Consider the following 27778-nt stretch of genomic DNA (forward strand, 5'->3'; position numbering starts at 1 on the left):
TTTAATTTTGTCCCATTCTCCAACCCTGTACTTCGGGGAATAATCTTGAATTTTTCAAAGCATTTTATCAAATATATTGACTGTTAGGATAGGATGGCCATGTACTTGCTAGTCTCTATCCTTAAGAGCAATGTGTTTTGTTGGTGGGAGTGAAAAATAAATGCTTATCATCAAATATATATTAAAAAAATCAAGTTCTACATATATTCCAAAATGTAAAATGTGCATCTGACAATCATAGAATTTTTGATTAAGTAATTTTAACAGTGAGAAAGGATCGTACAATAGTAATTTTTTAAACTAGAAATAAATGCCCATCAATAGGAATTTGGCTGTTTCTATATGTTCCTATATTATGGAGTTACAGAAAGTATGGAATAGATCTAAAATGACAAGAAAGGATCATGCATATTGTTTAGTGGAAATGTGGATTGTACTTTTATAATATCCAGTTAATTTAAGTCTGTATACATATATGTTCAAATACATGCTTATAGATAATCTGTGGAAGGTCACTCATCATTATGTATGCAGTGGTAGGTTTTTCTGTTTGTTTTTGTACTAGGTTTAAAAATATTGGGCTGGGTGCGGTGGCTCACACCTGTAATCCTAGCACTCTGGGAGGCCGAGGTGGGAGGATTGCTTGAGCTCAGGAGTTCGAGACCAGCCTGAGCAAGAGGGAGACACCCTCTCTACTAAAAATAGAAACAAATTAGCCAGGCAACTAAAAATAGAAAAAATTATCAGGGCGTGGTGGTGTACACCTGTAGTCCCAGCTACCCGGGAGGCTGAGGCAGGAGGATCATTAGAGCCCAAGAGTTTGAGGTTGCCATGAGCTAGGCTAATGCCATGGCACTCTAGCCTGGGCAACTGAGTGAGACTATCTCAAAAATAAAAAAAAGAAAAGAAAAATAATTATAAATAACATTTACTAATTTTACCAGAGAAATGACCAACTCTTGAGATACTATCCCTTATACTTAAGAACTCATGATGTGATTGCTCTATTTCAGTACATGGCATTATGGCCAAAATTAAAGAAAAAAAACCCTAAAGTTAATTTTTTAAATTTTCTGGATTTTTGAGGATACAGATAAATTAGGTTTTCACAGCTTTATCTTTCTGTGAAATTTCATTAGGGCTCAAAGTCCACAAAGCATAGGATGTGCTAGTGGAATCTAGTAGAAATTGACGCATCATGTTTTTTTGTTTTTTTTTCCTGTCAGATTTTCCTGTGTTGGATGAATAGGGTGACCAAAGCACTGGCTTAACCTGGCTTCCAAGGTGCTGGTTCAAGTTGCACAGTATCATCAGAAATCCAGGGCTTCTGATGCATTTCTTTGCTGTTATCACTTACACAGGAAGATCATGAGAGCTCATGGTGGTTTTATCAATTACGATGCCTTTAGTTATAAGTATCAGAAAATTCAGGATTGTTTAAACCAAAATTTTTTTTAGTTCATATAAATGATAAGATACAGATAAGGTAAGACTTGGATCTGGGTGAGACGGGACCTTTCTATTGCTTTACCTTAATTCTCTTACCTCTGTCTTTTTATGTGAACTTTAGTGTTCAGCTTGTTCACAATATGGCAGTATCACTTGCTTTTTTGTTCACAGCTGAGGGAAGAAAGCTTCTGTCTTAGTATGTATACTTCTGGCTCCCCAAAATGCATAGAATCTCTGGCCCTCCAATCTCCACTCAAGACTGAGACTAACCAAGACAACAGAGGAAATCCCTGGATCCTGCAAACAGGCTTGTCTACTCCTAGTGACAAGCAATAGCAGGCTACCCTGGGTAAAGGGAAGAACATGGGCAGATAATCCTGCAGTACAGGTGCACATGTGTGACCAAACGCTAAGGATTGAACAGGAAAATTGAGAAAAATCCTCTAGTACTCCGGCTCCCACTCTAAGTAAAAGATAACACTAGAGATATTTGAAGCCAGTGCTACCCTTAAGATAAATATTGCAACAACAAAACCCAATTCCTGACTAGATCAATTCAATTCTCCACCCTAACATCCTAGCTGAACAGGTATGTCCAATTCCACGAGAAAAATACTATTTACTTCAGTCTCTACTATTCTATATATGTTACTAATATCTGGCATTTGACCTTCTGCCAAGAGACAGCAGGCCAATTAATAAAATCACACTTAGAGATGACCATATTTTGGAATTACCAGACAGGAAATTTTACATAACTGATGATGTGCTAAAGGCTCCACTGAAAAGGGCAGACAACATGCATGAACAGATGGAGGTCTTCAGTGGAATTTAGTAGTCAAATGGGTAATGCTAGAAAAGAAAATTTATCATAATGCTTTAGCTTTTATCAGCATGCTTTTGAAGAACAAATTGGCTCAACACAGCTGAGAAAAGTGTCAGAGAAGTGGAATTGAAGTTTATATTGAAGACAATATAATTTACCCAAATTAAAACACAGAAAAGTTGTCAAGAAAACAGAATAACAGTTGAACAACACTGTAGGGTCTAATATTTGCATAATTGGAAGCCCAAGGTGGAGGAGGAGAGAGCAAATGGGAAGAAAAGATATTTAAAGAGATAATGGCTGAGAATTTTCCAAACATAATAAAAGATTTCACCCAGATCCAAGAACTTGAGAATACCAAATACTAGGCACATCATTGACAAACAGCTCAAAATGGACAATGCAAAAAAAATATTAGTGGCAGACAGAGAAAAAGAATACCTTACAAACAAGAATCAGAGATGAGAAAAAACAGCAGACTTCTCATCAGAAACCATTCAAGCCAGAAGACGATGGAGTTACATCTTTAACATTTTGAAACAAAAATACTATCAATCAAAAACCATAAGCCCAATGGAAAAAAATCTCTCAGGAAGTGTGCAAAATACTTTTTCAGGTGAACAGAAGCTAATGGAATCCACTACTAGCAGACCTGTACTGTAAAATATTATTAAATGACTTTGTACAGATAGGAAGAATAGCATTCCCAAAGTAGATTTGGATATACCAAAACAAATAAAGAACTATGAAAATCATTAAGATGAGGGTAATTACAAATACAAAATAATTTTTATTTCACTCTATTAATAAAATACAATTCACTAAAGCAAAAATAGGATTGAGGTTTTATGAGTTTATAGCATATATAAAAGTAAGATGTTTTGTAACAATACCACAAAACAGGGCAGACAGAAATTGGAAATATACTGCTGTATTCTGTGCATGAATTGGCATAATATTACTTGAAGATAGACTGTGAAAATTACAGGTATATATTTTAAGCCCTAGAGAAACCATTTAAAAAGTTTTTAAAGTGCTACATCTCATAAACCAGTAGTGGAGATAAAATGGAATCAGAGGACTTCCAGTTCCAAAATGGCAGCATAGAAGCAAACTGGCTTCACTACCTGCCCCCCACCCCAACAAAAACAAAAATCATGTATACAGCACCAAGATTATCACCAGCAATATCTGACTGAGAACTCAAAAATAAAGTGGACACAGTTCCCAGGACCACAGAGAAGTAAAAAAGCTCCAAGAGAATTGGACTTCCATATCTGCAATGCTCCCTCCTCCCTCCTAGGGCCTGCAGAAAATACACGCCCTCCCCCCCCAACACACACACTCATGGTTTCTACACTGGAAAAAGCGAGAACGAGGTGAAAGGAAGCTCAGCAATCTCCAAGATGACACAGAAAGGTAATTCAGAAATTTGTCAGAGAAATTTAGCAAAGGGATTAAAATAATAAAATCAAACAAATCTTAGAACTGAAAAATACATTTACTGAACTGAAAATTTCATCAGAGGCACTCAATAGCAGAATGGTTCAAGCAGAGGGAGAAATCAATGAGCTTGAAGATAGGCTACTTGAAAATATGCAAGCAGAGGAGAAAAAAAATTGCCTACAAGATCTAGAACATTACCTCAAAAGACCAAACCTAATCATGCACTTCAAGTAACTAGAAAAGCAAGAACAAACCAAACTCCAAATTAATAGAAGGAAAGAAATAAGAAAGATCAGAGCAGAAATAAATGAAATTGAGACTAGAAAAATAATACCGAAGATCAATGAAATGAAAAGTTGGTTTTTTTTAAAAGATAGAATTGACCAATCTTTGGCTACATTAAGAAAAAAAGAGAAGACATAAACAAATAACATCAAGTTAAAAAAGAGACATAACAAAGTTCTTGGACACAGGCTGGGAGTTCCAGACCAGCTTGGGCAACATACGGAGAACCTGTCTACAAAAAATGTAAAAATTAGCCAGGTGTAGTGACACCTGTCTGTAGTCCTAGCTACTGATAGGCTGAGGCGAGAGGATCACTTGAGCCCAGTTGTTTGAGGTTGCAGTGAGCTATAATCACGCCACTGAACCCCAGCCTGGATGACAGTGAGACCTGGACAAGTGAAGTTCAAGGTATTTCTCTGGCCTAATAAATGTTTGTATCACCTTTTTTGTAGGTTCTTAGCATATTGGAATGAATAGCTCATTGCACAAAACACAGTCAAGAGCCCTTAGGTGCCTTGTGGAATAAAAGAGGGAAACACTTTACTCCCTTCTCTCCTCGCCTCTCCACTCCCAGAGGTACACACAGCTTGGACATTAAGGACGGAAACTTCTTCCTTGTCCTCTCACAATTCAGTTTCTACACCAACGTGACTGTTCAGCTGTCTTCATCTGCATGTCTTTATTCCAGGATACTCCTGCCCAAGCAAACCGCTTGATTGTTCATTATAGGAACTTCCGCAAAGGCCCATCGTCTGTTCAGTCTCTTCCAAGAAAGTATCAACAGATTGTACCTTAAGATTCCTTGCCTCAAAAACCCTTGCTATTTCCAACAATCCTGGACTGTAGTATCACGATCATTACGAAATCCTAATCAGGTCTCCTGCATTGAAAGACTCGTTGGCCTTAAACCTAGCTTCCAGTTTTCAATAAATTCCGACCTTGCCTTGACACTTTGCTCTGTCAAGGTGCAAAGCTCTGTCGAGGTGGTGTTCTCCCTTAAAGCATTATAAACTCTTTCTTTTGTCTTCCCAACAGGTTGAATTGGTGGTATTTGGGGAGCTGGCATTCCACACAAGTTTGACATCCAGTGTTCCTTAACGTTCGGTGTCCGTCGCAGCTCAGCCTAAGTCACTTTTACGTTTCCCATTTTTAGCCGACCCTTTGCTTCCCCTAAAAATTTTGGTTTTTAACTTATTTTCATAACGCAAGCTTCGCTTTTCTCTTTTGTACGGCCGCCCTTTTTTAAATTTGCGATTACTTTCTCATGAGCTTCTACAAATGAATAAAACAAAAAGGAATCTGACAGTAACAGCGCCGGATAACTGCCTCACACCGAACTCGCGTTAGTCAAAACAAAAGCCGGCTCAGCTGGTGGGAATCGCCGCCGCCCTCGGGCATTCTGGGAAATGTAGTCCAGGAGGCGCGAGAAGGCTGAGGCGCTTCCGCTTGGGGATTCTGGGAAGTGGAGTTTAATAACTGCGCGCGGGCGGAGGCACTTCCGCTCCAGGAAGGCGAGGTCGGATTCGAGATTGCTCCCGGGGCGGTGAGTCAGCCCCGGGTCTCCAGGACCTCCGCGAGCCTGTCGGCCTGGGCGTGGGGCCAGCGGTGACCTGGTCCTTGGCTTGGGCAAGAGAAGTCGCGGCCAGCGATGGAGAGCGGGGTTGGGAGGCGGCGGGAGTTGGCGTCCCCTCGGCGGAGCCTGCCGCGTTGGGGGCGGGCTCGCGTCGTGCTTAGAGTTTGAGGGTCTCCCGCGCTCTCCGCTGCCCCAACCCTCCTCCCAGACACACCGGCCAGCTCTGTCTCCTCCTCGCTGTGAAATATTGGGCAAGTTACTTAATCTCTCCTTGTCTTCGTTTCCTTGTGGCTGTAAAGTGTTAGTGCGTTCCCAATGTTCTTACAAGAATTAAATGAGATTTTAAAACATATATATATGCTATAGAGAGAGAGAGAGAGCTTAAAAACAGTAACTAGTGCATAGTAAAATGCTGGATGCTACCGTTAACTCTGTGGTAGTGCTGAAAGAAGCACCTGTCGTTTGGAAGCTCCTCTGAGCTCAGGATGGGGTCGGCGCTCCAGCTGCAAAGCCACTGCCTCTTGTCTGGTATTTGCCTGATGGGGGGCTGTACCTGGATTCCTGGACTTTTCCAGCCTAGAAAATAAGTAGAAATGCCAGAATTGGAAGCCAGGCATTTTGACTGGCATTCCATTATACTGTCTACCTCTCACTTCCTCTGATAGACAGGCTTGGAAGGAATACTCGGGGAGCTACAAGAGGCATTTGGGTTAGGACTGTTACATGGATGGTTCATGAGCAAAGCAGTTGGCTGAGGGGGCCCAGTAGTAGCTGGAATCCAGATCCTGTTCTCACTAACCTGTTGCAGCTGTGTCTGCCTAGAGACATAAAAAGTACCGTGTGGACTAATGGCATTCTTAGCCTATCTCATGATGTCTTTCTCTTCCCCAGTTTCGCTTTCCCAGAACTCTGCCTTTTCCCAGAAGGAAGAGGAGAAAAATGACCAAGTTCCAGGTAAGTTTGGTTTGCCTTTCTGTTCCTTAAAATGACATCTCATTTCACAAAGACTGGACACGTTTTTCTCTTGCTTGCCAAGGGTAAAAGGGAAACAGAGGCACTTGGGAGATTGTTATATGCCAGGTTCTTGCCTTTTACTTCCAAATAATAGTATTAAAAATATCAGGTCTCTTAAAAATGGAAAACAATTCCCACATTATAGATATGCTTACAAATCATTTTTCCACATTCCTTTTTATTTGTATTCGCAGATATACATTTATAATCATACTTTAGGTACAATTTTGAATTTTTAAAATTTAATTTTATATCACCTACATTTTAAATGGTTACAGCATTTTCCATAGTTTGCCTAATTTTATTTTTCCTTATTTTCCGTATTTATGTGGTCTATGAATTTTGCCATTTTAAAAGACTTTGGCAATGACTGTGTTCCTATATAAAACTTTTCTTCCCAAATAGGGATTCTGAGAATTCTTGCCATTTTGTTATTTTTTGAGATAGGGTCTTGCTGTTTTGTCTGGGCTACAGTGTAGTGGCATCATCATAGCTCTTTGCAGCCTCAAACTCCTGAGCTCAAGTGAGCCTCCTGCTTCAGCCTCCCGAGTAGCTGGCTCTACATGCATGTGCCACCATGCCTGGCTAATTTTTAATTTTTTGTAGAGACAGGGTCTCACTCTTGCTCAGGCAGTTCTCGAACTCCTGGTCTCAAGCAATCCTCCCATCTCAGCCTCCCAAAGTGCTAGGATTACAGGCATGAGCCACTGCACGCAGCCACCATTTTTTTTGTCCTTAAAGTTTTAGAGACTCAATTGTTTTCTCATACGTGGTGCCTCATTTTGCATGGGTTGGTGCGATACGATTTGATCCTAAACTAAGAGGAAATAACTTTATAGTTGTTTCAAATGAGAAGAGCTAGATTTTTTTTTCTTTAATTCTAAGCTAAACCATGTATTATAGTTAAGTATCTGTTTTATTCATTAACATGTTAGTGTATTTTTTAAAAGTACATACTTAGTTTAAAAGTCTAATAGTACTAGGGGATTTACCAGGCATTTACCCAATGGAACAGCTTTGTGAGGGTGTAGATGGTCTTACCTGTATTTTAAACATAAAGAGACGGGTTTGTGAACCTTTAGATACCTATCGAAGTGCACTCAGTGCCCAGCTGACACTAAAATTTCCAGTGCCTAAGTCAGAAATTTTAGGTGTTCCATTTGGTTGAAGAAGAGACTCCGAAGAAGAGAGTTCTCCATTCAGGGACCTGAGGCCACAGTAGATGTGTACTTGGCATGTCCTGGTGGGTCAAGGGCTCCAAAAATAACATTGCTCCCCAGGTTCCCTTTCTTAGTGCCTGGCTCTCAGCTAGATGCATCATCTGGTTGTTTAATACATAGATGCTCATAAGTCCAGTCAAAACAAATGCAGGAATGAGCAGAGTCTTTAGATTAAAAATTTTAATTTCCGTATAGAAAGACACCATTTACAAAGTTATGAGACAAATAGGAAATGGGTGGGGGTGGGAACTTATATATGCTAGAAAAAAATTTAATCTTAGTAGAAATTTTCCTGATTGCATCAGAGACAATGATTGAGCAAAGGAAGTCAGTAGGCAATATGTGAAAAAAATCAAAAGATCTTTTTTTAAAAATTAAATGGAAATTTTTAAAAAGAGGCACCCCCTTTTTCTGATCACGTACCAACTTACCCAAAATTTAAAAAATAAGATAATGTCCAGTTTTGACCAGAGTGTGGAGAAACAGGACCAGTTAATTGAGAAAATTACCATCATACTAGTAAAATAAAGGTGCATATTTGTTGACAATGGAGTTACCACTTCTTAGAACTTGTCCTAAGGAAATACCCAGACAAGTTGCCTGAGATCTATGTAGAAATATGGTTTTTGCAGAATTGTTTATAATTTTAAAATTTAAAACTATTGAATTATGCATTATTTGGAATGATTAAATACATTATAGATCATCACTTTCATGGAGTACCATGAAGCCATAAATGGGATGAAATAGATGGTGATGATAATAGTAATGGCTGGCATTTATTGATAACTTACTATAGGTCAGATGCTATCCTAAAATCATACATATGTTCACTTATTTAATTCCTTCAAGGACCCTATAATGTAGGCCCTGTTATACAGATGTGGAAATTGAGGTACTGAGAAGTTAGGTAACTTGTCCAAGGTCACAAAACTAGTAATGGACAGAGCCTTGGAATGTGAACTGAGGCAGTCAGTCTCCAGGGCCTGTGCTCTTAACCTTGGCTCTGAATGCTGCTGACAAAAGATCAACTGACAGATAAAGCATGTTCCTCTAAGTAAGTTCTAGGGACTTAACTATATAAAGGGCACCATGTTATATGTACTAGGTATTTTTCTTTTCCTTTTCCTTTTTCCCCAGTAGCATTTTTGGTGTGATTATGGAAGAAAAAGAATAGGAACTATACTGAAAGAGTTGTTCAGGTGCCAGTGCCCATTGGGTATAAGATTGAGGTTACATGTGCTTGTTGTAGGAGGCAGTGACATTCAAGGACGTGGCTGTGGCCTTCACCGAGGAGGAGCTGGGGCTGTTGGACTCTGCTCAGAGGAAGCTGTATCGAGAAGTGATGCTGGAGAACTTCAGGAACCTGGTCTCAGTGGGTGAGGACAGGTGCCCCCTGTAATTTGGCAGGCTTTCTCAACCTCCACACCATTGACATTTGGGGCCATATAATTGTTTGTTGTAGGGGGCTATCCTGCGCATTTTAAGATGTTTTGTAGCATGCCTGGCGTCTGCCCACTGGTTCAAGGGTTTGGGACTCCTCAGAGTCCAGAGTTTTCCAGTTCCCTTGGAACATAGAGAAAAGATGTTTCTGGTCTTTCTTCCAAGGCAAATATTTTTCCTTTATAAATGAACTATAAATGAACAGTTCAGCATGGCTGGTTATGTCTCCTTATTTCATATATCTTTTTTTAAACTTTGGGTCGTGATCTATTGGTGGGTCATGAAATTTAATAAATTGCATCAGCATTTTTGTAGTAAAATAAAGCAGTAATAGCAAAGCTCATTAGCCAGAAATGGTGCACATTGTAGCAATAACTGTAGCTGCTACTAGTAAAAGGATGTGATGAAAACAGACATTGGTTAGAAACAGGTCTTTTAATCTTTTATTTCGATAGTTTATGTAGGGTAGTAGTATATTTCTAATGATAGTAAATGTATTTCTTACAATGTATCATGATAAAAAATGTTTGATAGACATTTATGGGGGCAGGGCGGAGCCTTACATTATAGGATTGGAATGAAAATTTTTTAGTACTCTTTTCCTTTAACATTTCCACTTAAATCTTATCTTTTCACAGGACATCAGTCCTTCAAACCAGACATGATATCCCAGTTGGAGAGAGAGGAAAAGCTTTGGATGAAGGAGATCCAAACCCAAATGGGTAGGCATTCAGGTGAGAACTGCAGCTGGAGTCATCGTAGGTAACAGCCCAGTTATTCTGCCTCTGCTCGGGATAATCTCTTTTCCACCCAATGATCAGAGAGACCTTTTGAAAACATCTGTCACATCGTGTCACTCCTCCACTTGAGACCCTCCACTGGCTTCCCATTTCACTCAGAGTAGAATCCAGTGTATTTAAGGGGCTTGTAAGGCTGTCTACTGTTTGTCCCTTCTTCTTGCTTTACCATTCTGTGTTTTTCTCCTGCCATTTCCCACCTCCCTTTGTCTCTGCCAGCCTCACTTGTCCCTCACACCTGATGATTATGCTTTAGAGTCTTTTACTTTCTTTTCTCTGGCTGGAATGCTATTATCTCATAAGCCTTCAAAAGCCCTCTTTCTTATATCTTTGCTCAGAATTCATTTCGTGAGAGGCCTTCTCTGACCAGCCCATTGAAAATACCATCTTTCCTTCATTCTCCATGTCCAAAACTTGCCTCAATTTGTGTCTGAGCACTACACCACCAGGCTTATTAGCGTATATTTATTTTTTAATTGTGGTAGAATATACATAACACAAGCTTTAATATTTTAATCATCTTTGAGTGTACAGTGGCATTAGTGTATTCACATTGTGGTACAGCCGTCACCACCATCCATCTCCCCAACTTTTTCCTTGAACTCTGTACGCATTAAATAGTGACTTCACATTCTCCCCGTCCCTTCAGCACCTATGAACCACTGTTCTACTTTCTACCTCTGTGAATTTGACTATTCCAGGTATTTGATGTAAGTGGAATCATATAATATTTGTCATTTTGTATCTAGCTTCTTTCATTTAGCATAAAGCTTCAGGGTTCATCTATGTTGTAGCATGTGTCAAAATTTTCTTCTTTTTTGACACTGAATAATATTCCACTATAGTACGGTTGACTCTTGAACAACATGGAGGTTGAGGTCACTGACCCTCCCTCACAGTCAGAAATCCGAGTATAACTTTTGCCTCCCCAAAAACTTAGCTACAGATAGCCAACTGTTGACCAGAAGCCTTACCAATACATAAACAGCCAATTAACATAATTCTGTATATTACATGTATTACCTTCTGTTTTCTTACACTACAGTTAGGTAGAGAAAAGATGTTATTAAGAAAATTGAAGAGAAGATATACGTACTATTAAGTGGAAGTGGATCATCGTAAAAGTCTTCCTCCTCGTCTTTACATTGAGTGGGCTGAGGAGGGGATAGAAGAGGGGTTGGTCTTGCTGTCTCAGGGGTGGCAGAGGCGGAAGAAAATCCACATATAAGTGGACCTACATGGTTCAAATCTGTTCAAGGGTCAACTGTATGTACCACATTTTCTTTATCCATTCATCTGTTGATGGACATTTCACCTTTGGGGTATCATGAATAATGGTGCTGTGCATATTGGTGTACAAATATCTGTTCAAGTCCTTACTTTCAGTTCTTTTGAGTATATACCCAGAAGTGAAATTGCTAGATCATATGGTAATTCTATGTTTAATTTTTGAGGAACAGCTGTTTTCCACAACTGCATCATTTTACAATTGGCAGTATACAAGGGTTCTGATTTCTCCACATCATTGTCAACACTTGTTATTTTCTGGCTTTTTTGGTAATATCCATTCTAATGGGTTTGAAGTATCTCATTATGTTATGATTTGCATTATTCTAATGATTAGTGATGTTTGAGCATCTTCTCCTGTGCTTATTGGCTTTTTGTGTATGTTCTTTGAGAAATGTCTATTTAAGTCCTTTGCCCATTTTTGTATCAGATTGTTTGGTTTTTTGTTATCCATTTTGAAATTTCTGTATATATTCTGGATAGTAATCCCTTATCAGATAAGGATTCTTTTCTCACATTCTGTTTATTGCTTTTTTTTATTCTGTTGATAGTGTGTTTTGATGCATAAAAGTTTTTAATTTTCATGAAGTCCACTTTGTGATTTTTTTTTGTGCTTTTATTGTCACATTCAAGAAGTCACTGCCAAATTCAATGTTGGGAAGCTTTTGCCATATGGCTTCTTCTAAGAGTTGTATAGTTTTAACCCTTACATTTAAGTCTTTGATGAATTTTGAGTTGATTTTTGCATATGGTGTAAGGTAAGTGTCCAACTTCATTCTTTTGCATGGAAGACTGTCCTTTCCCCATTGACTGGGCTAGCACCATTGTCAAAATCATTTGCCCATATACGCAAGGGTTTATTTCTGAGCTTTCAGGTCTGTTCCATTGGTCTATATATCTTTATGCCAGTACCACATGTTTTGGTTATTGTAGCTTTTTAATAAGTTTTCAAATCAGGAAGTATGATTCCTCCAACTTTTTTCTTCTTTTCAAGATTGTTTTGGCTATTTGGGGTCCTTTGGGATTCCATATGAAGTTTAGGATGAGTTTTGTCTTTTTTTTCTTAATTTTTGCAAACAAGTGTTGGGATTTTGATAGGGATTGCATTGAATCGGTAGATTCTTTGGGTGATATTGATAATAATACTAAATCTTACTGTTCATTAACATGGGATATTTTTTCATTTATTTATGTCACCTTTAATTTTTTTCAGCAGTGTTTTATAGTTTTTGGTGTAAAGTCTTTCACCTCCTTGGTTAATTCCTAAGTATTTATTATTTTTGATGCTATTATAAATGGAATTGTTTTCATAATTTCTTTTTTGGATAATTTGTTGTTAATGTCTAGAAACCTGACTGAGTTTTGTGTGCTGGCTTTGTATCCTGCTACTTTGCTGAATTGGCTTATTATTAATAGTTCTAACAGTTTTTTTTGTGGAATCTTTAGGGTTTCTGCATACATCATCTGTGAATAGAGATAATTTTACTTCTTCCTTTCCAGTTCAGGTGCCTTTTCTTCCTTTTTCTTGCCTAATTGCTCTGGCTAGAACTTCCAGTGTACTATGTTGAATAGAAGTGGTTAAAGCGGGCATCCTTCCCTTGCTCTGATAGTAGAGGAAAAGCTTTCAAGTTTTTTCACCATTGAGTATGATGTTTGCTGTGGGTGTTTCATTTATGGCTTTTATTATGTTGAGTTAGATTTCTTCTGTTCCTAGTTTAAATATTTTTTCAATTATGAAAGAATTTTTAATTTTGTCAAATGTTCTTTTTTGCATTGATTAAGGTGATTATGTGGTTTTTTTTCCTTCGTTCTGTTAATGTGTTATATTACATTGATTGATTTTTATATGTTAAACCATCCTTGCATTCCAGGAATAAACCCTGTTTGGTTGTGATGTATAATTCTTTTATATGATGCTGAATTCTGTTTGTTAGTATTTTGTTTAGGATTTTTGCATCAATGTTCATAAAGGATATTGGTCTGTAGTTTTCTTTTCTTATACTGTCTTTGTCTGGCTTTGGTATCAGGGCAATGCTGGCTTCATAGAATGAGTTAGGAAGTAATCCTCCTTCTTCAATTTTTTGGAAAAGTGAGATGGATGGACATTAAGAATTCTTTAAATGTTTGGTAGAATTCATCAGTGAAGCCATTTGGTACAGTGCTTTTCTTTGCTGAAAGGCTTTTGATCACTGATTCACTGTCTTTAGTAGTTACAAATCTATCAGTAGTTGCTCTTTTTCGTGATTTAGTCTTAATAGATTATATGTCTAGAAATTTTTTCATTTCATCTAGGTTATCCAATTTGTGGGCAGGCAGTTGTTCACAGTACTATTTTATAATCCTTTTTGTTTCTATAAGTTCAGTAGTAATGTACCCACTTTCATTTCTGATTTTAGTAATTTGAGTCTTTATTTTTTCCTTAATTAATTTACTTAAATGTCAATTTTGTTCATCTTTTTGAGGCACTAACTCTTGTTTTTGTTTATTTTTGTCTACTGTTTTTAATTCTCTATTTTATTTATTTCTGCTGAAACCTTTATTAGATTAGATTCTTCCCTTCTGCTAGGTTTGGGTTTAATTTGTTCTTATTCTTTCAATCCCTTAAGGTGTAAGTTTATGTTGTTGTTTTGAGATCTTTCTTTTTTTTTAATGTAAGCATTTACAGCTATCAGTTTCCCTCTTACCACAGGCGTTACTGCATCTCATAAGTTTTGGCATATTGTGTTTTTATTTTCATTTGTTTCAAGATGTTTTCTAATTTCTCTTGTGATTTCTTCTTTGATCTATTGGTTAAGAGTATATCGTTTAATTTTCATGTATTTATGAATTTTCTAGGTTCTTCTGTTAATTTCTAGTTTTATTCCATTGTGATCAGAAAAGATACTTTGTATGATTTCAATGTTTTTAAATTTAGTAAGACTTTTTTGTGGTTTAACATGTCATGTGTCCTGGAGAATGTTCTATGTGTATTTCAGAAAATACATATTTTGCTGTTGTTGGAGGGAATGTTCTGTATATGTCAGGTCCATACATTGCAAAAATGTATACAACATAGAAAATTAATTCTAAAATCATGTATTTGCTCCTGTAAGATAATCATATAATAAGCCACCACACTGGGGGACATACATGATAAAAATGACTTAATGGGATACCCATTTGTAATTCCACAATTCAGTTTAGATTTAACATTCATCCTTACATCTTTTTCTGTTATTGAAAATTGAACTGATAATTTTCTCCTTCTCCCCCCTCCTCCACACATACACTCTGGATGACCTGTTTTTCTCCTTTCTATGACTTTAAACTTTTTAAGTTGATTATTAATAAAATAATAAGGAAAATATTGAGATGCACAGAAAAGTAAAGAAAGTAGTACAACAAACTCTATGCACACTGTTTTAGCAGGTATAACTTTCTGCTGCTCCTGTTTTATCTGTCCCTCTACTTTTATTGCTGGAGCATGTCGTATCACCCGGAGATTATCTGTCTAAAACAATAACTCCTTATTGTCATTTAATACCCATTCTGTGATCACTGTGGACTTAGATATATATTTTTTTCTGGAATTCTGAGGACAATCAAATATATATTTATTTTATACTTTGGATTATACTTTAACCATTTGGAGCTTTTTCAGGTTGGCTCTTATATCCTTTTGATAAGCCTCCATACTTATGTTTTTTGATCACTTCCTTACCTTCTGTTTCTATAAGATTCTCTCTCTTCATCTTTTATTTTCTTATCTAGCTTTAGAAACCGCCCATTGGTTTCTTTTATTGGAGAATAGTAATAGAAACCAAGAGCTGTGCACTAATCAAAAACCTTACTGAGATGCAATTTACATGTAGGAAAACTCACCCTTTTTAAAAAGCAAACTTTTAATTCTGAAATAATTTTATGGAAAAGTTTCATAGATAGTATAGAGGGTGCCTCTAAAGCCCTCACCTGGTTTTCTCCATTGTTAACATCTTACATTACCATGGTAAATTTGTTACAACTACAAAATTTATGTTTCTACGTTACTATTAAGTAAATTCTAGACTTGGTGTGGATTTTACTTGTTTTCCGTTATTGTCCTTTTCTGTCCCAGAATCCAATCCAGGATACCATACTGCATGTAACTTTCATTATTTTCTCAGTCTTCTGTGATCTGTGATGGTTTTTCATTAGTTCCCTATTTTTTATAATGTTGATAGTGTTGAGAAAATTCACCTTTTTCAAAAATTGTGGTAAAAAACACATAAAATTTACCATCTTAACCATTTCTAAGTGTATAGTTCAGTGGTGCTAAGTATATTCATACTGTTGCGCAGCCAGTCTCCAGAATTTTTTCATCTTGAAAACTGAAACTCTGGGTGTAATAAACAACCACTCCCCAGTTCCCCCTCCCCCTAGCCCCTGGAACCACTATTCTGTGTGTTTCTTTGGAAATTTACCCAGTTTTAAGTTTACAAATCTATATGGTCATGTAAACAGTACCATTTGCTGTCCCTTCCCCTCACCGCTGAGGCCAGGCAACTGCTCATCTGCTTTCTATGACAGTTTCTTTTCCAGAAGTTTATACAAATGGAGCCATAACAGTATGTCTTTTTTTTTTTTTTTGGTGTCTGGTTTCTTTCTCGTAACATTATATTTTTGAGATGGGTCTATCAGTAATTTTTTCCATTCTGTTGTGGAATGATATTTCTTTGCATAACTATATAATAACTATACCACGTCTTTGTCCATTCACCATTCGAAGGACTCTTAGGTTGTTTCCACTTTTTAGCTACTATGAATAAAGTTGCTATGGAAAATTTACACAGGTTCTTTTTTCTCTTGGGGAAATATATAGGCTTGGAATTGGTTGAATCATATGGTAGGTGTATGTTTAATTTAATAAGAAACTGGCAAATTTTTTCATAGTGGCTATACCAATTTGTGCTCCCACTATTAGTATATGAGAGTTCCAATTGGTATCTTCACTCTTTCTGATTTTAGTCATTTTAATGCATGTGTAGTGCTATTTCATTGTACTTTTAATGATTTTTAGTGGTTTTAAACATCATTTCAGGTTTGTCTTGGCCTTTTGTATATCTTCTTTTGTGAATATCCTCAAATTTTTGCCTATTTTAGAAAAATTGGTTTATCTTATTGAGTTGTAAAAATTATATATTTTGGAACCTGTAGATATATGTTTGTAGATACTTTATACCAGTCTTTGACTTTTCATTTTCTTAATGGTGTCTTTCTAAGAAGAAATGTCCTTGAATAAAGTTCAATTTATCAATTTTTTTATAGTATATTACTTTGTGTCTTAAGAAATCTTCCTGCCTGAGTTATCCTATGTCTTTTTTTTTTCTAAAAGTTCTTTTATTGTTTAAACTATGATCTGTTTAGAGTTAATTATTATCTATGGTGTGAGGTAATGGTTAAGGTTCATTTTTTTTCCACAACGATATTCATTTTTCTAGCTCCATTTGTTGAAACATCTGCCTTTTCTACATTGAATTACCTTGACATCTCTTTTGAAACAAATTGGTCATATTGTATGTGTTGTTCTATTTCTGGGGGAAATCAAAATTTGCTCTTTGTTAAGGATTTTTGCACCTGTGTCGAAAAGGGCTCGTAATCTGTAATTTTCTCTGCATTTGATATCTTTGTCTAGTTTTGATAACTTGGTAAGTAGTATACCATCCTCTTCTGTTTTCTAAAAGGGTGTGTGTAAGAGTAGTATTATTCCTTCTGTAAATGCTAAATTAAATTCACCAGTTCAGTTGTCTAATCCTGAAGTTTCTCTTGTGAGAATGTTTTATTTTATTTTTTTATTTATATTTATATTTTAATTTTTTTTTTTTTTTTTTTTGAGACGGGGTGTCGCTCTTGCTCTGGCTGGTCTCGAACTCCTGAGCTCAAACGATCCGCCTGCCTCGGCCTCCCAGAGTGCTAGGATTACAAGCGTGAGCCACTGCACCCAGCCTATTTTTTTTTTTTATCTTTTTTCAACTTTTATCATTTATTATTTAGTTCTACAAAGTAGACTTGCCCAATATTTTGTTTTAAAAATGTTTTACTAAACATAATTACATTTCGTTATCATTTTAATCCTTTTCTTCTTCAAGATTACCTGGGATTTTATTAACAGATTTTTCTAAGCCTCTAGTTTCTTTTTTTTATTTCAGGATATTATGGGGGTACAAACATTTTGGTTACATGTTATGACTTTGCCACACCCAAAGGATTTGAGGCATGCCCTTTCCCCGCTACAACGCTCACCACGTCCATTAGTTGTGAGTTTACCCACCCCCAACCCTCAAAGAATATTACTACTGTGTGAGCACCTTAGTGTTGATCAGCTAGTGCCAATTTGATGGCGAGTACCTGTGGTGCCTATTCTTCCATGCTCGTGATACCTCACTTTGGAGGATGGGCTCAAGCACTATCCAGGAAAATATAAGGTCCTAGATCACTGTTGTTTTTTATAATTGAGTAGTAGTCCGTTGTATACATACACCATATTTAAGATAATGTTTTATTTTTGAATTTAATTCATGATTTAGATTTTTTGCTCTTCACAGATTGGGTAATTTGGATGTTTCAGGGATTCATTCATTTCATCTAAGTTGTTGAATTTATCCCCTTATTTTAATACCGCTAAGATTTATAACATCCCATCTTTGATGCGTGAGGTTGATAATATTGGTCTTTTCTGGTTTTTTCCTTAATTAGTATTGAGGTTTATAATTTTCATTAATTTATTTTTCAAAGACCTGGCTTTTAGTTTCCTTGACTTTTCCTGTTATTTGTCTGTTTATATTTAATTGATTTTCACTCTTTATTTCCTTCCTTCTTACTTGTTGAGATAGAACCTTAGGTTATTGTTTTTAGACTTTTCTTGTTTTCTAATATAAGCATTTGAAGCTATGAATTTATCTGAATACTACTTAACTGCACACTAGAAATTATATGATCTTTCATTATTTACTTCAAAATATTTTCTAATTTCTGATGTGGTTTCTTGTTTGATGCATGGGTAATTTAGTGTGTAATTTCCACATAATTAGGACTTTTCTGGATATCTGTTGTTATTGGTCTTGAATTTATTTCCATTGTGGGTACAGAATATATTATTTAATATTCCAGTCTTTTGAAGTCATTTGAGACTTGTTTTGTAGCCCAGGATGTGTTTTGTTTTGTCAGATGTGCATTGGAAGAAAATGTGTGTTCTGCTGTTGGGTACAGTGTTCTCTAAGGTTCATTTTGGTTAAAGTGGTTAATATTGTGTTCAGATCTTGTATGGCTTTACTGATATATTGATGGACTAATTATGCTGTCAACAGCTGAAAGAAGTGTTAAAATCTCCAACTCTGATTGTACGTTTGTTCATTTCTCCCTTTAGTTCTTATTCAACACATATATATTTATAATTATTATACCTTCTTTTCGTATTGACCCTTTCGTTATTATGTCTGTCTTTGTCTCTGGCAGTGCTCTTTTTTGTAAACTGTTTTTGTCTGATGCTAGTTTAGCCACTCGAGCTTCCTTAGGTTTTGCATGATATATTTGCATATGTCTTTTCCTATTCTATTCCTTTTAACTATTTGTATTTAAAATGTGTCTCAAGGTGACAGCATCTAGTTGGATCTTTTATCTACTCTGACAATCTTTGCCTTTTGATCTTAGGGTAGTCCTTTTACATATAATGTAGTTATTAATATGGGTATGTCTACCTGTACTTCTTGCTATTTTTTCTTTTCTTTTTTTTTTGTCATCAGTTTGTCCTTTTCTGCATCCTTTTGGGTAAATCAGATTTTTTTTAGTATTTTACTGTATGTCTCTTGGCTTCCAGCTGCTGCTCTTTTAGTTTAGGCCCTTGGGCACTTCCTGTATCTGCATAATTGAGAGATCTGCCAAGGATTTGGGCAGACTTGATTCTCAGAGTTAGGCACTGATGCTCTGTGGTACCCTTGCCTTTAATTTTTTTCCATAAATTTCTGATGTTTTTTCTGGTCCTAGGTTCTGATCTCTGACAACTCAAGCTCTGTGTGGGTGAAGGAATGCTCAGTCTGGTGAACATTAAACTCACAAATCTGCCCTTGTGCTAGTGGTCAGCCAGGGATTTGGGCAGAATTTCTACTCAGATTTAGCTCACTGCTTCTGTGGCTCTCTTGCTCTAGAATTCTTGCCTTAAATTTCCAGCTATTCCACAGCCCCGAACTCTGCCTTTTGCCACCTTGAGCTTGTAAGGTTGTGACTTTTTGCACCCAGATTTTGGAGGGAGGGTCAATTTGGAGAACACAACAAGGCTCCTTGGTGCTTTTCCAAAAATCCTTAAAATCTTACAAATTTCTCATGTCCATTTGTAATCTCTTCCTCCCTCCTGCCCACCTTGTCCCAACCCCTTCCCCAGCTAACTGCTGATCTACTTCTTGTAACCTACATTCCTTTGCATTTTTAGAATTAATGAAATCACAGAGTATGTATTCTTTGTCTATATTATCTCACTTAGCAAAATTAGAGATTCACCAATGTTGTTGCTTCTATCAATATTTTATTTCTTTTTATTGCTGAGTAGTATCACATTGTGTGGCTATGTCACTGTTTTTCATTCACCTTTTGATGGACACTGATTTTCAGTTTTTGGCAGTTACAAATGAAGGTATTATGAATATTCATATATAAGTGCTTGTGTAGGCATAGGCTTTCATTCCTCTTGGGTAAGAATCAGGAGTGGAATAGTTGGATCATGTGGTTGGTGTATGTTTTTATTGTTTGTTAAGTTATTTTCTTATTGGGAGTGTGTATGTATGTGTGTATTAAATAATATTTAATAGATTTTATTTTTCAAAGCAGTTTTAGGTTCACAGCAAAATTGAGCAGCTGTACAAACAAAGAACTCCTATAGATCCTCTGTCCCAACATGTGCACAGGCTTCTCCGCTGTCAACATCCCCCACTGGAGAGGTACATTTGTTACAGTCTATGAACCTACATTGATACATTGTTACCACCCAAAGCTCATAGTTTACCTTGGAGTTCACTCTTGGTTTACATTCTATAGCTTTTGGCAAATGTGTAATGTCACACATCCATCATTACGGTATCATACAGAATAGGTTCCCTTCCCTAAAATTCCTGTGCCCCACCTGTGCCTCCCATGAATCCCTGGCAATCACTGATCTTTTTACTGTCTCCAGTTTTACCTTTTCTAGAACGTCATACGGTTGGAATATTGTATGTAGCCTTTTCAGATGGCATCTTTCACTTAGTAAAATGCATTCAGGGTTCCTCTCTGTCTTTTCATAACTTGATAGTTCATTTCTTTTTATTGCTCAATAGTGTTTCCTTCTCTGGATGTTTCACAGTTTATCAGTTCACCTACTAAAGGACGTCTTGGTGTTTCCAAGTTTTGGCAATTATGAATAAAGCTGCTATAAATGTCCATGTACAGGTTTTTCCGAGGATGGAAAGTTTTCAGTTCATTTGGGTAATTACCAAGGAGCTTGATGGCTGGATTGTATGGTAAGACTATATTTAGTTTTGTAAGAAACTGCCAAACTTCTAAAGTAGCTGTCCTGTTTTACATTCCCACCGGCAATGAATGAGCGTTCCCCTTTTTCAACATCCTAACCAGCATTTGGTGTTTTCATTGTTTTGGATTTGGGCCTTTCTAATAGGTGTATAGTGATATCTCATTGTTTGAATTTATATCTCTTAATGACATATTATGTTGAAAATCTTTTCATATGTCTTGCCAACTGTATATCTTTGGTGAGGCCTTTGTTCAGGTCTTTTGCCCATTTTTTAATGAGGTGGCTCGGTTTCTTACTGTTAAGAGTTATTTGTATATTTCAGATAATAGTCCTTTATCAGATATGTCTTTTGCAAATATTTTCTACTATTCTGTGCCTTGTACTTATTCTCTTGACAGTGTCTTTCACAGAGCAGTTTTTAATGTTAATGAGGTCCAGCTTAGCAATTCTTCCACTCATGGATTGTGCCTTTGTGATGTATCTAAAACGTCATTGCCAAACCTGAAGTTATTTGGATTTTCTCTTATGCTATCTTCAAGGAGTTTTATGGTTTTGTTTTTTACAGTTAGGTCTGTGATCCACTTTGCATTATTTCTGAGAAAGATTTAAAGTTTACATTTAGATTAACATTTTTGCATGTGAATGTCTATTTGTTCCTGCACCATTGGTTGAAAAGACTGTTTGCTCCATTGTCTCACCTTTGCTCCTTTGTCAAAGATCAGTATGCTATATTTATGTGGGTCTGTTTTTGGGCTTTCTATTCTGTTCCATTGATCTATTTTCTTTTCCTTTATCAATACCATACTGTCTTGATTACTGTAGCTTTATAGTAAGTCTTGAAGTTGAATAATGTCAGTATTCCATCTTTGTTCTTCTTCAGTATTTTGTTGGCTATTCAGGGTCTTTTGCTTCTCCATATAAACTTTAGAATCAGTTTGCCGATATCCACAAAATACCTTACTGGAATTTTGATTGGGATTTCATTGAATCTGTAGATCAAGTTGGAAAGATTAGACATCTTAACAATATTGAGTCTTCCTGTCCATGAACATGGAATCTCTCTCCATTTATTTAGTTCAGTTTTTCATTAGAGTTTTGTAGTTTTACTCATAGATCTTATACGTGTTTTGTTAGATTTATACTGTAGTATTTTTTGGGGGGGTGGTTACTAATATAAGTAGTGGGGTATTTTTTATTTCAAATTCCACTTGTTCATTGCTGGTATATGGGAAAGCAATTTACTTGTATATTAACCTTATGTCTTGCAACCTTGCTATAATTGCTTATTAGTTCTGGGAGTTTGTCATTTCTTTCAGATTTTCTCCATAGACAGTCATGTCATCTGCAAACAAAGATAGTTTTATTTCTTCCTTCCCAATCGATAGACCTTTTATTTCCTTTTCTTATCACATTAGCTAGTCTTTTCAATACACTGTTAAGAAGGAGTGGTGAGAAGGAACATCCTTGCCTTGTTTCTGATCTAGGGAAGGCTTCCAGTTTCTCGCCATCATTGACATTTAAATTGATTATTGATAGAGTTGGATTAATATCTACCATATTTATTAATATTTTCTATTTGTTGCTCTTATTCTTTTTTCCTATTTTTGTCTTCTACTCTTTTTCTTTTGGAGACTTAGTCTCACTCCATCGCCTAGGCTGGAGTACAGTGGTGTGATCATAGCTCACTGTAACCTCAAATTCCTGGGCTCAACAAATCCTCCTGCCTCAGCCTCCCAAGTAGCTAGGACTGCAGGTGCATGCTACCATGCCTGGCTAATATTTTTATTTTTTGTAGGTTTGGGGTCTTGCTGTGTTGCCCAGGCTGGTCTTGAACTCCTGGCCTCAAGCGATCCTCCTGCCTTGGCCTACCAGAGTGTTGATATTATAGGCATGAGCCACCATGCCTTTGTCTTCCACTCTGTCTGCCTTCTGTGGTTTCAGTGGAGCATTTTGTATGATTCCATTTTCTCTCCTTTCTTAGCACATCAATTATATTTAAGTTTCTCTGGTGATTATCTCAGAGATTGAAATATACATTAACAACTAATCCACTTTCCAGTAACCTTATTCCACTTCACAGGCTTTATTGTGTCTTTTCTTCTGCTGGCTTTGGGTTTGGTTTGTTCTTTTTCTAGTTCCTTGAAATGTGGCATTAGGTTGTTAATTTGTGATCTTTCTGTCTTTTTGATGTAGGCATTTAAGGCTATGAACTTTCCCCTTGAGGCTGCTTTTGCTGTATCCCATAGATTTTGAATGCCCGTGTCCCCTTTGTCATTCAGTTCATGGAATCTTTTGATTTCCATCTTATTTCATCATTGACCCAAGGATCATTCAGCAGCAGGTTGTTTAATTTCCATGACTGTCGCGCCGCACTCGCCCGCAAGGACGACGCAACAAACTGGAGTTCTTCCAACAGCAGTTTAATGAGGCATCTAGTCTAGTTACATGGCGAGAGACCCCGAACAGGAAGGACAGTGGGCTTATATACCATTGCAGGTAGTCGTGGCGGGAAGTGATTGGTAGAGGGCCCTGACAAGGCTCCCAGCAATGATTCTATTGGCTATGTGCTCACCCGTAATCAGAGACCGCTCCCAACAGCTCCCCCTTTTGTTTTGCAACACAAGCTTTGGGGACTCCAACCTCAAGGTCCGGATCCAGGGGGTGGAGTCCCTGAAGCAGGTGCAAAAGCCACCGTCTCCCGTGCAATGAGCAGAGACTCTGGGAGGTGCAACGGCTGGTAAGGGGGTGACACGCCACAATCTGGTGCAATGGGGAAACCCCTCAGAGTGCATGGGCCATGTCACGCTGTGCGAGAGGAGAGGCGGTCTTGACCTTCGGAGCGTAACATTTGTGCCAGGGGATTGACCACACTCGAGGGCGGCTAGGGCTTGGGTAACCACCACTCGGTCCCTGCGGCGCTGTGCACGAACGCGCAGGAACCCCCAGATCACGAAACCTGCTCCCAGGATCCCCATGAACCCTAGGGACCCCAGGCCAGCCCAGTCCCGAAGTCCTCGGACTATTGACTGAGATGTAGGAAAGAGACCATTGGTCACTGTCAAGTCCAGGCGTGTGGAGTTAACTGCCGGGTCAAGGCGGTAAATTGACTAGACCAGTGTCCTGTCAACATAGCAGATAATTGACGAGACTTGTTGGCCGCGGCGGAAGCATTATCAAACGGTACCGCGGTAATGCATAGTCCTGTGAAACGCCATTCGCAGCCCAGCTGTGCCAGCTGCCATAAGGCATCTATTTGCTCCTGGACCAAGTCCACACGTTGGTTCAGTATCATGATATCACCCTTCAGGTGCGCGTTGACGGCGGATTGTGTCCAGAGCTGTAGCCACAGATGCCGATAGGTTGTTCAGCGTCTGTGCTGTCTGAACAGAGCCTACCGCTGCAGCCATAGCGGCTGCCAGTGCGGCAGTCACTGCCAATGTGGAAATTACAGCTGCAGTAACGCCAAAATCTCTTCGCTGTCGGAAAAGGGTCAAGAAGCTAGGAGCCTCCACCGGCCAAGGAATATGCCGAGGCATACGGGCAACAATTGCCATGGACTGGCTGGAGGCATTCCAGCAACGGACATAGGAGCAGTTTGCCGTGGAGCAATTGAGAACACCAGGACCAGAGGAAGTAGCAGTGATCCAGATAAAAGGGGGCCAGAGGCAAACAGGTGTGGAGGGGAAAGACAGATTACGCTGCTGAATAGCGTGGACCGACGTCTCAAATGTTGAGGAGGAGTTCCATGTAAGATTGGCAAGGCCCAGCGCCGGTCCGTCGTCACCGATGCGGCCAGCAGCAGAAAGGTCAGGAGCAGCAGCATCCCCGGCAGCGGACGCCCCATCATCTGCATCCTCCACATCCGCCAACCGCTGCACTCGCCGCGTTAAGCGTGCCGGGACCCACACTGGATCAGGAGTGTCCTGCGGGAAAACACAGACAGCTCCCCTGGACCGGCTCACAACTGGATCCGGGCCTTTCCATCTGTTAAGCAGGACATCCTTCCACAAGACCTGCTCTGATAAAGGGGAACCGGGGTTGGCGTGGCGGTCCGCAGCAGAGCGCCCCTGATCATCCAGCAAAAGAAAATTTAAAGTAAACAAGGTGAGAGAGAGCACAGGCTTAGGGGTACGTAAGCCCAAAGGGCTCGTCCCCGTCTCCCCCTTTTGTTTTTTGAGATAGGCCTTTAAGGTGCCATGGGCACGCTCTATGATACCCTGGGCCTGGGGGTTATAGACCTGAATGGGAAAATTAAGCTGATTATTCTGCCAACGACCCTGTCCTAAGAGCATATCGGCATCCCAGGCAGGCTGGCCCTGCTGCGCGTTCTGCCGAGCTTGATTAATACAGGCTTCTTGATATATGGATTTCCAATCTAAATATTGCCCCATGGATAGGCCCGCGCGGTACCAGCCCAATCACTGGGGGTCATGGCATGCGCACTTAGCCGTTCCAGTAGGCCACGGGTGTAAGCGGCATTGCACCCATAAGCCTTGACAGCTTCAACCAGAGCTTTTAGTTGCTTGTAATCTAGGTGTTCGTGAAAGCGATGTTGATTAGCGTCCTCAAAGACGGGGAAAGCAAACTCCCTCTGTATCTTCTTTCTAGCTCGGGGAGGCACAAACGAGGTTCCGCCCTCCATATTTAGAGGGGCGGATCCCGCAACGGGAAAAGGAGGGGCAGTAGCGTACGGGGGCGGGCGATTACGCTCCGCCTCATATCTAGCCACCGCCTCCTCCAGCTCCGCCTTCTCCTGCGGAGACAGCCCCTCCTCCGCCTCGCGAGAACGCGAACGGGAAGAAGAGCGAGACAATGAAGAAGAACAGGAAGAAGAAGGACGAGAGGAAGAAGAGGAAGCCGACATGTGGAGGGAGGCCATTTTGAGAGCCACCTCCTCCATGTCCCTTTCAGGCGGCGGGCGTCCCCGCCATTCCTGTTTACCCGCGGACTTACGTTTCCTTTCCGGCCTTTCCCTCGGCCGCCCCGGCCGAGCCGGACCCACTTTGCCTCTCTCAGACATACTATCTTGATAATCACTGAGTACTTGCTGACCTTCCCGGACCGGACCGCTGCAACGGTCGTCCTCTAAACAGGAGCACACCAGTGCCCACACAGGGAGAACACACTCCCAAAGGGGACCAGACTCTCGGGCACGGCGAAGGTCCTGCTCTAGCTTATCCCAACTCGGAATCGTTAAAGACCCTGAGTGGAGAAACCATGGGGCCACCCGGTCCACGTCCTGCACAAAATGGCGCAGGACACGGTCAGGGATAACTAGGAGAGTTCCCCATGGGGTAGGTCACAAGCACTCGGTGCCGGCGTCAGAAGAGGGCAGGGGTCCAAAATAAAACCGCCCCAGCTGCTGTGGTTCTGAACTCACCTCCAAAGAGGTCGTCTCCGCCGGTGTGAGAAGTTCCCGGGTTTCGGCACCACTTGTCGCGCCGCACTCGCCCGCAAGGACGACGCAACAAACTGGAGTTCTTCCAACAGCAGTTTAATGAGGCATCTAGTCTAGTTACATGGCGAGAGACCCCGAACAGGAAGGACAGTGGGCTTATATACCATTGCAGGTAGTCGTGGCGGGAAGTGATTGGTAGAGGGCCCTGACAAGGCTCCCAGCAATGATTCTATTGGCTATGTGCTCCCCCGTAATCAGAGACCGCTCCCAACACATGACTTTGTGTAGATTTAAATGTTTCTCTTGGAATTGATTTCTAGTTTTAATCCACTGTGGTCTGAGAATATACATGGTATAATTTTGATTTTTTTGAATTTGCTGAGCCTTGTTTTGTATCGTAAGATGTGATCAGTCTTGGAAAATGTCCCATGTGTGGGGGAGAAAAATGCATATTCGGTAGAATATCCTGTTAGTGTCTGTTAGATCCATTTGTTCTAGAGATTTGTTTCAGTCCAGTGTTTGTTTATTTTCTGCTTCGATAATCTGTTCAGCTCTGTCAGTGAGGTGTTTAATTCTCTATTAAGATGCTACTGTTTCTTTGCTTACATCTAGAAGAATTTGGTTTATGAAACTGGGAGCTCCTGTGTTAGGTTCATATGTATTTAGGATTGTTATATCTTGTTGAATTGCTCCTTTTACCATTATATAATGACCATCTTTGTGGGTTTTTTTTTTTACCATTGTTGATTTAAAGCCTATTTTATCTGATATGAGAATGGCTATACCTGCTTGATTTTGGTTTCCATTTGCATAGAATATTTTTTTCCATCCCTTCACGCACTCATGTGTGTGAGTCCTTAGTGGGATGTGTCTTCTAGAGATAGAAGATACTTGGGTTGAGTTTTTTTCATCTATTTGGCCAGTCTGTGTCTTTTAAGCGGAGCATTCAGCCTATTTACGTTGATTGTTGTTATTGATATGTGGGCTGCTGTTAGGTTCAACATATTGGATGATATTTCATTGTTTTGCTTCCCTCTTGTGCTATTGTTTTGTAAGAGCTGTGAGGTATAATTTTTAAGTGCTTTTACACTGGTTGGTATCTGTTGTGCTATTGTATAATGCCCTTTTAAACATTTCCTGTAGGGAAGGTCTAGTAGTGACAAATTCCTTTAGTGTTTGTTTGTCTGGAAAAGACTTTATTTTTCCTTCTTTTATGAAACTTAGTTTAGCAGGATACAAAATTCCTGGCTGACAGTTATTCTGTTTAAGGAGACTAAAGATAGAACTCCATTCCTTTCTGGTTTGTAAGGTTTCTCCTGAGAAGTCTGCTCTTAGTTTGATGGGTTCTCCTTATCTGATGTTTTTGCCTCACAGCTTGTAGGAGTTCCTTCTTTGTGTTGACTTTGGCCAGTTTTGGACTATATGCCTTGGTGCTTCCCTTTTTGCAATGAATCTCCCAAGTGTCATGGAATTTTATTTCTTCAGTAGATAAAGGGCTATTCAGATTATCTGTATCTCCTTAGGTA

The 27778-nt window shown here is 38.9% G+C and overlaps 1 protein-coding gene across 1 annotated transcript in view; it reads left to right on the forward strand.

Annotated features, from left to right (window-relative positions):
• The first annotated feature begins 6426 nt into the window (after nucleotides 1–6426).
• The window catches only part of ZNF235 (zinc finger protein 235), a 33501-nt gene continuing 12149 nt past the window's right edge, over nucleotides 6427–27778 (forward strand). The window contains exons 1-3 of the mRNA XM_045531493.1: nucleotides 6427–6533; nucleotides 9066–9192; nucleotides 9895–9990. Of these exons, the coding sequence (XP_045387449.1) occupies nucleotides 6519–6533; nucleotides 9066–9192; nucleotides 9895–9990 (238 nt within the window). The 5' untranslated portion in view covers nucleotides 6427–6518. The remainder of the gene's footprint in view (nucleotides 6534–9065; nucleotides 9193–9894; nucleotides 9991–27778) is intronic.

Source organism: Lemur catta, chromosome 19 (assembly GCF_020740605.2).
Source record: "Lemur catta isolate mLemCat1 chromosome 19, mLemCat1.pri, whole genome shotgun sequence".
Taxonomy (NCBI): domain Eukaryota; kingdom Metazoa; phylum Chordata; class Mammalia; order Primates; family Lemuridae; genus Lemur; species Lemur catta.